General features: G+C 39.2%; 1 protein-coding gene across 1 annotated transcript in view; it reads left to right on the plus strand.

Moving 5' to 3' along the window:
* The window catches only part of CASR (calcium sensing receptor), a 151,720-nt gene extending 140,589 nt beyond the window's left edge, over positions 1 to 11,131 (plus strand). Inside the window, exons 6-7 of the mRNA XM_074301375.1 lie at positions 502 to 625; positions 8,878 to 11,131. Coding sequence (XP_074157476.1) covers positions 502 to 625; positions 8,878 to 10,358 — 1,605 coding nt within the window. The 3' untranslated portion in view covers positions 10,359 to 11,131. The remainder of the gene's footprint in view (positions 1 to 501; positions 626 to 8,877) is intronic.
* Positions 11,132 to 11,439: the final 308 nt, after the last annotated feature.

Raw genomic sequence — 11,439 nt, forward strand, 5'->3', positions numbered from 1 at the left:
CATTTAACTTCTCTCAGTCTATTTACCTATCTGTAAAATGAGGGGGAGAAGGAAATGGCTAACCACTTCAGTACCTTTACCAAGAAATCTTTCCCAAAATGGTCAAGAAGACTCAGACAATTAAAATGACTAAATAAAAATTATTACAAGAGCAGTACAATAGGCCAGAAAATATGGGATAACATAAATGGAAGTGGGTTTCTTGATCATATTTTGACTTGAGTAACCCCCACTCCTAGACCAATTCTCTCTCTCTCTCTCTCTCTCTCTCTCTCTCTCTCTCTCTCTCTCTTTCTCTCTCTCTCTCTCTCTCTCTCTCTCTCTCTAATTGGGAAGGATATGGGAGGAAAAGAAACAGATCATTGTTCATTGAAAACTTAAAAAAATTTTAAAGTCTAGGATATACATCAGAAAAAATGTTTTTATTTAAATCAACATCAAACCCCTTTCCTGGGTTAATGTGTTTCATTTTCTTTGTGTGTGTGTTTTTTTATCCTTAAGGTACCATTCTCCAACTGCAGCAGAGACTGTCTGGCAGGAACCAGAAAAGGGATCATTGAGGGGGAACCTACTTGTTGCTTTGAATGCGTGGAGTGTCCAGATGGAGAGTACAGTGATGAAACAGGTAAGAGAAAGAATGTTGTCCTATATAATGAAAGGTTTGGATGAAAGCCCTCTGGGGCTTGCCTTAGGATGAGTAAATAAAGTCTATTACCTGGATGGAATTGTTTTTGTCTTTATTTTGTCAACTAAGAATTCTTGAGATATATCAACACTCTCCATCTATGCATGTATAAATTCTCTCCATTTGTAACTTCAGCAATTTTAAACTTAGAGAACCATTTGGAGGTCACTCAAATGTTGTGATTTGTCCATAGTTACACAATTAGCACATTATCAGAGGCAGGATTTTTGCCCAAGTCTTCCTGATTCCAAAGCTATCTTGTTCTCTATGAACGATGCCTCTTTGATGGAATAGAATAGTACTGTGAGTCATTGATTCACCAAAAGCATATTAAGTGACTATTGCATATATGAATAGATGAAGGAATAAAAAGGTATTTATTAAGTATGGAATATATGTCAAGTTTCATGATGGCATGTGGGCTGGAGAATGGACAATGCTCTCATGCTTTCCCAGTCATCAAGGGAGTAAAGCAGGACTATGTGCTTGCTCCCATGCTTTTTAACACGATGCTTTCAGAGATGTTTGCAAATGCCTTCAACAAAAATGAAAAGAGCAGCAAGGTCAGCTACTACACTGATGTCAAATTATTCAACGTAAAAAGATAGAGACATGAATTGACTGACATACGCTTTCCAGGAATGGTAGTGTGGGTTTGTTTATTATTCCCAGAATTGGAATAAAGAAAATGGTGAGAAATGTGTTCAGATACATGGTATTTAAAGACTTAAAGACTTGTTGGCAATCCCTGCACTTTAAAAGCCTCATTTTTTTAAGCCTAATTTTCTTCTCAGTCTAGTTTGTTGTAAATTCTAATTACTTTGCTATGGATTTGGCTGGCAAAATTATATGTACAACCCTCTGATGTCTGCTTCTCTAGTACTCAGATTGGCAGAATCTATAAATGGCCAGAGATGTTTTCCTCATGATATTATGAGTTCATATCTTTAGAAGTAGAAGAAGCCTTAGTAGTCACTGAATCCAAGTATCTCAATTTAAACAGATGAAGGTCAGAGGGGTTAGCCAGACTCGTACAGCTAGTAATTGTGATGTAGCATATAAAACCAGGCGTTTCTGATTCCAGGTCTAAAACTCCCAAATAGAATCTCCCAAAATAATACCTCATTTTCTACTAACTCTGCTTTGGAAAAGCCTTTCTTCTCAAGGCTTGCTATGTCCTGGCCCTCTCAGAAATTGCTTACCCTTTCTCACACTGCCTCCATTCTCCTAGTACCTTAAACACAATTTTGTTAATGGAACTTCTGACAATTACTTCCACCCATTGCTTGTAGCTGTGTGACTTAAACAAACATTTCTGAACCCATTCCTTCTCTCTTTGCTCCATGGTTACTTCCATCAAGACTATCAAGTTTTCTGATTCTAAACCAGTGCTCCCTTGTCAGCTTACCCCTTTTTCCTCATTTTTGGTTAAGTTAAGCCGACATACCGAACCAAAGGTGAACAGAGACTAGAGAGCATTTTCTTATCCTTATCTAGAAATCCAGTCACTTTCATACCTCAAAGTGATGAATCACTTGGCTCACTTCGGCCCCTGCCCCTAGGAGGTGAATCCTAAAAACAATATGTGATCATAATAATTACAAGGATGAAAACTGCATAGATAGATAGCATTAGCAACATATTAAACCAGCTATTCCTTTCCTCGAGTATTTGGGAAGAATGGTTTCATCTCATATTAACCCGGGTGTTTCAGTTCAACTTTCATTTCAATTCAACATTCATTAAATATTTACCATGAAATCTGGCAGGTTCTACTGAGATAGAAAGGCTTTAAGTATGAGCCAGGTGACCAACTCTCTCTCAAAGACCAACCAATTTAAGAGTGGAGAAATTTATCACCATAATATTGGCCACAAGGTAGTTTTTCTTTTGTAGTAGGGCCACAGAAATTCAGGAAACCATGTAATAAGGTCTATAAGGTTACATTCTACAATAGTAGTATTCTATCTTTAGAATCTTTAGAAGTATTGATGTAAGAATTACTGAATATGGTTTGGCAAAGATTTTATAAATCAGATAAAAATTTTGCTAAATCTATTTACAACTGATATCCTGGTTTCAAATTCTTCCTCAGAACATTTACTACTTGTGTGATCTTAAGCAAATCACTTAACATGTCTGGTTCTCTGTTTCTTCATCTGTTAAATGAAGTATAACTTGATGACTTCCAAGGTCCCTTCCAGTTCTAAATCTATGAGCTTCTAATTCTATGAGCCTGTGAAATGCTGTATTAAAGTCCTGAAGCAATAAACTAAGGAAGAGATCAGATTATGGTGAAAATTATTCCTGGTTCACTTTGGCAATTTAGACAAAAAAAAAAAAATCAATCTATAAAAAGAAATAAGGGATACAGAGCCAAAGAACAACTTCAAAAACAAACATAAAACTCCACACAGATTTAGAAAATGTAGCACACTAAATCTTGTTGAAAAAATCACTGGAATATTTTTCCAGACCAAGTTGGCACTTGGAGACAGACTATAGACACTGGAAAAGGGTCTGGTCAGGCACAAACTCCCCAGATGTATGCTTGTGCCCAGAGAAAGATGTGAAAAAGCAGACGAAGAGATCTCAGGGGTGGGAGACTAGGTACCACCTGGCACCTTTGGCTTCTACTACCCAGTTGTAGTTTACAAATCAAAAGTGAACTAAAAAGTGGATTTTCTCTTCATGATATATTATCAGGTTGGAAGGCTCTGAGTAGTGTATAAAGAAGCAAGCATCATCAGTGTGGCTCAAATTATAGTAGTAGAGAAGGGTCTCAATTCCACAATCCAATCTACTCTGATACTGGTATGTAAAAAAACAGGAATTCTGGACCAAAAAGAGCCTACAGTTATGCTACTCTGAATCAGCAGAGCTTCCCAGTTGGCCAGCAGCAATTTTGCTCAAACTCAAATCCCAAATCAGAAACTTTCAGCACTCAGACAAGGAAGCAACCTTGAGGAAAAATTTAAAGATGTTTTCAATATTGGAGTGTCATAACTAAAAATAGAGTCCAAATATCCTATTTCAAGAAATTTTAAAGAAATAATACCCAAATCTCTTAAAAGCAGGATGCAAATTGGAAAATAGAAAGAATAATTGATCACCTCCTAATGAAATGAAAATTTCTAGAGACATCACAGCCAAAGTCCAAGATTCTAGATTGAAGAAAAAATTACTGCAAGCAACACGAAAGAATTCAAAGACTGAGTACAGTAAGAATCACATATGATTTAGCAGCCACCATCATAAAAGAATGAAGAACTTAGAATGCAATATTCCAGAAGGCAAAAAATAAGGGTTTACATTTGTGAATGATTTGTCCCACAACTCAGAGTATAAACCACAGGAGGAAAATGAATCTTTAATTTTATTTCATTAAGTATTTATTTAATGAAATAAATTATTAAGTATTCTTGAAGTTTATACATAGAAGATAAGAGAAATGTTGACAAGTAAACTTAAACAACCAAAAAGTACCAAATAAAGAAACTGTTGACATTCAAATTTTGGGAGAAATATGTGTTCCCTTTGAACTTTATCCTCATTAGGGGTCAAATAGGGAACCTAATTAGACAGAAGACCTAGGAGTGGTTCTGTCATATCTTGATCTCAAGAGAAGAATGGAAAGAAAGAGGAAAAGGAACACACTGGATGTAGGGTGGGGTGGGGTGTAGTATTCTCTGTGGTTTCAGAAAAAAAAAAAAATGGTATCTGAACAGCCTTCCTTTCAGCAGAATAATCACAAGAGTAGCCAGGTGTTAAAGTCCAAATCCTTTATTTTCTCCTTCATGATCTAGTTTCCTTGCCTGGGGCACTGGGCTAGTTTTCTTAGAGGCCTTCTGGAGTCTTGGTTTCAGTGGAGTGCAGGAGGCCACCCACCACAGTCTGTGAGATGAAGTGAATGAATCTGGCTCTGGGTCCCTTCCAGATATGTGTCTGGCCCTTCTGAGTCTCTCTCTGAGCCCTTCTGAGTCTGTCTCAGGCTCTGACTCCAAGCCTCTACTACCCTAGGAGAGCCACCAGGAGCCTGACCAAAGATGGAATTAATCTCTCTCCTTGACTCTGCAAGCTTGAACTCCTACCTCCGGTCCTTTTGTCTGCTCTGACTCTGGCTCTGGCTGAGGCTCACAGCTTATATGCTCTCTCATAATTACTTTATCATAGGTGTGAATCTTGTAGAACTATATTAAGTACTAAGTACATGTACTGAACTAGAGAACTGTTAAGCACTATACTAAACTATCAGATAACCATTTTCTTATTAATTCCACTGACCTTGTAAGAAACCTTGTTTCAGAGTTCTAGCTCATAACAGGGGAAATATGAAGATTAGGGGAAAATATCTCTTAGAATCAGGGTGTGCATGTAGACATCTATACATACAAAGAGGAAAATGGTGGGGATAGCAGTTGATTCTTCAATTTCATTCTCACTTGAACTGGTTAAAAGAGAAAATATACATGTACACACAGAGATACACACATAGATAGGTACCAAAATATATTTCAGTCAACAGGGAAATAGGAAAAAAAAAGGGGAATAAGGAGGTTAAGAAAAGGATTAGTTCTAATAAAAATAAATAATAGCTAAAAATGCACAAATAATTTATAATTCTTATGCCCAAAGGGCTATAAAATTGTGTATACCCTTTGATTCAGCAGTCTCTAGCCCAAAGAGATCATAGAAAAGGGAAAGGACCCACATGTGCAAAAATGTTTGTGGCAGCCCTTTTTGTACTGGCAAGGAACTAGAAATTGAGTGGATGCCCAACAGTTGGAGAATGGCTGAATAAGTTATGGTATATGAATGTTAAGTTATATTGTTCTATAAGAACTAATCAGCAGGATGATTTCAGAAAGGCCTGGAGGGACCTAGATGAACTGGTGCTAAATAAAGTGAGCAGAACAAAAAGAACATTGTACACAGCAACAACAATACTATATGATGATCAATTCTGATGGATGTGACTCTTCAACAATGAGATGATTCAAGCCAATTCCAATGATCTTGTCATGAAGAGAGCCATCTGCGTCCCAAAAGAGAACAGGAGGGACTAAATGTGGATCACGACATAGTATTTTCATCTTTTTTTGGTTATTGTCTGCTTACTTTTTATTTTCTTTCTCTTTTTTTCCTTTTTGATCTGATTTTTCTTGTGCAGCAAGATAATTGTAGAAATATATACAGAAAAATTGCACATGTTTAACAAATATTGGATTACTTGCTGTCTAAGGGATGGATGGAGGGAAGGAAGGGAGAAAAAATTTGGAACACAAGGTTTTCCAAGGATGAATGCTGAAAATTATGATTTTAAAATGTTTTTAAAAAGAAGAAAAAATTAATTTACAATTCTTTTTGAGGCAAAGAATGGGAACTCTGAGAGAGTATCCATAAATCAGAAAATGTCTAAACAGATTATAATTATATATATATATAACCATATATGGTATATAATTGGTCTATAATTATACTGAAATACTATTGTTTTGTAAGAAATGATGAAAGATATGGTTTCAGAGAAATCTTAGAAGACATATATGAATAATTGCAGATTGAAGTGAACAAAACTAAGAAAACAATTTGTATAATGAGCAACAATACAGTGAAGACCCAACCAACTGAAAGAATTAGGAACTCTGATCAGCATAATGATCAGCCACAATTTCCAAAGACTCATGATGAAACATGTTATATATTTTCTGATATAGATGTGAAGGATTCAAAGTACAGAAGGAGGCACATTTTTTTTTAACATACCCAATGTGGAAAATATATTTTGTTTTACTATAAATGCTTGTAATAGAGTTTTGTTTTTCTTTTGTTTTCAATTGGGGGGAGGTGTTGGCAAGTGTGAGAGAGAAGGCACATTTTTGCTGATTGAAAAAAATACAATTAAATAAAACAAATGTTTTCAGTACATTACCAAAAAAAAAAAAAAAAAAAAAAAAAAAGGAGATAAAGGAGTTGAAGGAACCCTAACAAAAAGCAAAAGATAAGTACATGCTATAATTTGCATAATAGTGCTTCCTGAGTGATGCTGAAGCAAAAGAGTTCAAGGGTAGGGAAATTTGCTTCTCCCAGTTCTTCATTTATCATTTTAGTTTTATCTTTTCCCCTCATACTAACATGAATTTCTATGGTTTGATCAGTGTCAATGAATGGAAATTAAAATACTCCCATTTTTCCAGGCTCAGCTACAATTCACATAGATGTTTCTGCTCTGATCAGAGGCAGATGTTTATCCCTGATTTCCCTGATTATCCTTCCCTCAAAATCCTAAATTCATATATTATATATATATACATACATATATATCCATATATATGTATGTATATATATGTGTATATATGTATGTATGTATATATATATGTGTGTATATATGTATATATATGTGTATATACACATATATACATACATATATATATATGTATGTGTATATATAGATATAGATATAGATATAGATATAGATATAGATATAGATATAGATGCTTTTTCTATTTTCCATCTGAAGAAAACTTTAGGATTCTCTGCCCTCAAACACTTGTGGAACATACAGTCTAGGAAAGAAAAAGGAGGAAAGTAAACAACTCCTTTAGGAGGTAGCTTAGTACAGTGGAAAGAACATTAGTCCTAGGGTTAGAAGACCTCCATTCAGATAATCACTCCTGACATCAGATGTAGGATTATCAGGAGGTCACTTAATCTTCCTTGGAGTTAGTTTTCTCACCTGTAAAATGGAGGGCTTGAACTAGATGGCTTCTGAGATCTTTTTGATCTGTAAATCTATGCCAAGTGACTTTGTGGACAGGGAACTGACACAGGGAAAGCAGATTCAAACACTTAACTAGTTGTGTGACCCTACACAACTCACTTCACTTCTGTTAGCTTTTCTTCCTCATCTGTAAAATGAGAGAGTTGCTAATGATGAAGGGAGCCCTGAAACTCTAAAACTCCTTGAAGGACAAATTCTCCTTAAATTCTGCCTCTATAAAACTTGTTCACGGAAACATTTTTTTTTTACTGCATTAATGCTTTATGTCCTCACATTTATATTCAAAATTCACACACAAATGAAAATGGAAAAAACTTGCCAATACCTGATTCTGTCCCCTATTTTTCCATTCGCAATCATATACTTAGGTACCTTTTGACCCCATGGGAAAAAAATATCTAACGTTCAGAACTACCAGTAACAGGAAGAAGAGATTTTTTTCTGTTTTGAGAATGAAGAATGTTTCCCATCATAGTGGAGTTTAAGTACATTCTCCACGTATGCGGCGTGCTAGCTGGACCCAAGGACAGTTTCAATCTGTTATCTAGGTGGGGCTGGTTGAGTCCTAAACTGGAGAATTCCAATCCTATTCATGGAAGATTTTCTATTCAATTCCAGCTCAAGCTGAAACTCAGCTTGTAGATAAAAAGAGCCAACTTGGACCTCACTCCTTGCAGAGGAGCTAATATGCCATCCATGGAATATTAGCAAAGCTCTGTCTCCTGGAATATTCTCTTTCAGCATCACCCTCTCTATCCTCACCCATTTCCCTAATGAGACTTTATATCTCTCTGTCAGGATTTCTCTGCTAGAAACTTTACTTCTCAGTTGGGACCTTGCCACTACGGAATTCAGCCTTTCTATTCATGCATAGCAAAGGCTGACTTCCCAATGCCAATAATAAACTTCTTTTACCAGTCTAGGTTTTCGGGTTTGCAAATTCCTTTATGAAGGACCTCTGCACTGCCAGAAGGGGGGTTCCCAAAAATCCCTACCCAAGTGCTGAATCCAAAGAGGATTTAGGGGAGCCAAACCTCCTCATTTGGTTCCCTGAATCTAATCTCATCACTCTTAAAGGCTTTTAAGGTCTAAAATTGTGATTCTAGCTAGGACTAAGTAACCCCTCTGTATTTCATTTTCCTCATCTGTAAACTAAAAAGTTGGAGTTCCTTCTAGCTCTATGTCTATCATCCAGCTCTCCAAAACCAATGCCCTGTGTATCACAAGACAAGAGCTCACTAACTAGAGTTTTCTACAGACTCCAGCATTTCATCCAGAGTGAGGGAAGGCTAAGTTTTCTGTGTGAAGCAGGGGTGCTACTTCCCAATACTTCATGTTCTGAGGGCAGCTTCAGTACAATGAGTTATGTTTGCTGTGCTGCAAATTAATTCTATTCAATGGTGTTTTACAGATGCAAGTGCTTGCGACAAGTGTCCTGACGATTCCTGGTCCAATGAAAACCATACTTCTTGCATTGCGAAGCAGATCGAATTTCTTTCTTGGACAGAGCCATTCGGAATTGCCCTCACCCTTTTTGCAGTTCTGGGAATCTTCCTAACATCTTTTGTCCTCGGAGTCTTCATCAAGTTCCGAAATACTCCCATCGTCAAGGCAACCAACCGGGAACTGTCCTACCTCCTTCTCTTTTCCTTGATCTGCTGTTTCTCCAGCTCCTTGTTCTTCATCGGGGAGCCTCAGGACTGGACGTGTTGCCTGCGCCAGCCAGCCTTCGGGATCAGCTTTGTATTATGCATCTCCTGCATCTTGGTGAAAACCAATCGGATCCTTTTGGTATTTGAGGCGAAGATCCCCACCAGTCTCCACCGCAAGTGGTGGGGTCTCAACCTGCAGTTTCTCCTCGTTTTCCTCTGCACCTTCATGCAGATTGTCATATGTGTCATCTGGCTCTACAATGCCCCCCCTTCTAGCTACCGGAACTACGAGCTGGAGGACGAGATCATCTTTGTCACGTGCCATGAAGGGTCCCTCATGGCGCTGGGCTTCCTGATCGGGTACACCTGCCTTCTAGCCGCCATCTGCTTCTTCTTCGCGTTCAAGTCCAGGAAGCTGCCCGAGAACTTCAACGAAGCCAAGTTCATCACCTTCAGTATGCTCATCTTCTTCATCGTCTGGATCTCCTTCATCCCGGCCTACGCCAGCACCTACGGCAAGTTCGTCTCGGCCGTGGAGGTGATCGCTATCCTGGCGGCCAGCTTCGGGCTGCTGGCCTGCATCTTCTTCAACAAGGTCTACATCATCCTCTTCAAGCCTTCTCGGAACACCATCGAGGAGGTGCGCTGCAGCACCGCAGCCCACGCTTTCAAGGTGGCCGCCCGAGCCACCTTGCGCCGCAGCAACGTCTCCAGGAAGCGCTCCAACAGCCTTGGGGGCTCCACCGGCTCCACCCCGTCCTCCTCCATGAGCAGCAAGAGCAACTCTGAGGACCCCTTCCCGCAGCCCGACAGGGAGAAAGAGCAGCAGCAGCAGCAGCAGCCCCTGACCCCTCAGCAGCAGCGGCCGCAACAGCAGCAGCACCGCTGTAAACAGAAAGTGATCTTCGGCAGTGGGACGGTCACCTTTTCTCTGAGCTTCGATGAACCACAGAAGAACGCTATGGCCCATAAGGTGGCCAAGCAGCAGAACTCCCTAGAGGCCCAGAATAGTGGTGACAGCCTGGCCCGGCGCCAGGCCTTACTCCCCCTTCAGAGCAGCGAAGCTGGATCAGAACTGGACAGCGGGGACTTGGGCTCAAACGAGTCGGTGGTGGGTGATAGCCAGCCAGAGACCCAGATGCCCGAAGAAATGTCCCCAGCCCTGGTTGTGTCTAACTCAAGGAGTTTCATCATCAGCGGAGGCGGCAGTGCCATCACGGAAAAGAAACTCCATTCCTAAACTGAAAGAGCCGCTGCTCGGAGAGGATGCCCAAAGTCCAGCCGTAATTGTTGGAGACGGTTATAGTGCGTTGTTGTCCATAGAAATCGCTTTCCCTCTGGAGACAGAAGGAGAGCCACGTAGATATAAGACACTCGTGTTTTTAGAATCTTGAACTTTAGGTTGAATCATTTAAGTTGCAAGACTGGCTACTAAAAAAAAAAATAACAAAAGTCATTCTCTATGGGTGATTTAGGTCCATGAAACTGCTTTTTAATGCTGCTTGATGTAGAGGGGGAAATTCCCTCACATTTAGAGCAGAAGTGGAATGGGGAGTAGTGGGGTCCTTACCACCTGGGGTCTTCAAGCAGAGGCTGGGTGACTGATCATTGCAGGGGATTCCTGCTCAGCTAAAATTGGCCCAGCTGGTCTCAGAAGTCTTCAAGGCCTGGGATTCTGATATAGTCCTGCTTCTTTTGAAAACAGTTTCCATTCTTCTATTCTAAGCCACCACAGTACCAACAAGGCATTGAATTTCTTTCTGCTATGGTGTGTGTGTATACATATTTGTGTAAGCCTATGGGTGAGTGTATTAAATAACATGTTAAATATCTGTCTGTCCTGGGAAAAACTGAGCCTTATGTGGTTCAGTGAGAACCTGACTGTGGAGTCACAGGATTTCAGTCGGGACATGATCCAAAAAAATGACTGAAAGGCAGAATGCTGGTGGATAGCCTGGCTGTGTAAAGTATTTTCAGTGTTTGAAATAAAGCACGTGTGAATGCTTCTTCTTATTTATAAAACCATAAGACACTGGGATCTTCTCCTTACTGCTGCTAATTTGGAATGTTTAAATGCTGGCCACCAACCTTTTCTATTAGGGTTTATGCTTACATCCAGAATATGCTACTGACACTGTGATTGATTTGGAGAAGGAGAACCAGCTCCAGATGTAAATTCAATGAGGATGTATCTGTGATTGAGCTTACTCCATGTGCTTTTGCTTTCATGAATTGTTTCTGCTTTAATGTTCTGGAAGGAGAGAAAAAGGGGAAGAGGAACATAAAATGAACATTTTCACAATCTTGCTTACATGATATAA

The sequence above is a fragment of the Sminthopsis crassicaudata genome, chromosome 3, assembly GCF_048593235.1.
Source record: "Sminthopsis crassicaudata isolate SCR6 chromosome 3, ASM4859323v1, whole genome shotgun sequence".
NCBI classification, from domain to species: Eukaryota; Metazoa; Chordata; class Mammalia; order Dasyuromorphia; family Dasyuridae; genus Sminthopsis; species Sminthopsis crassicaudata.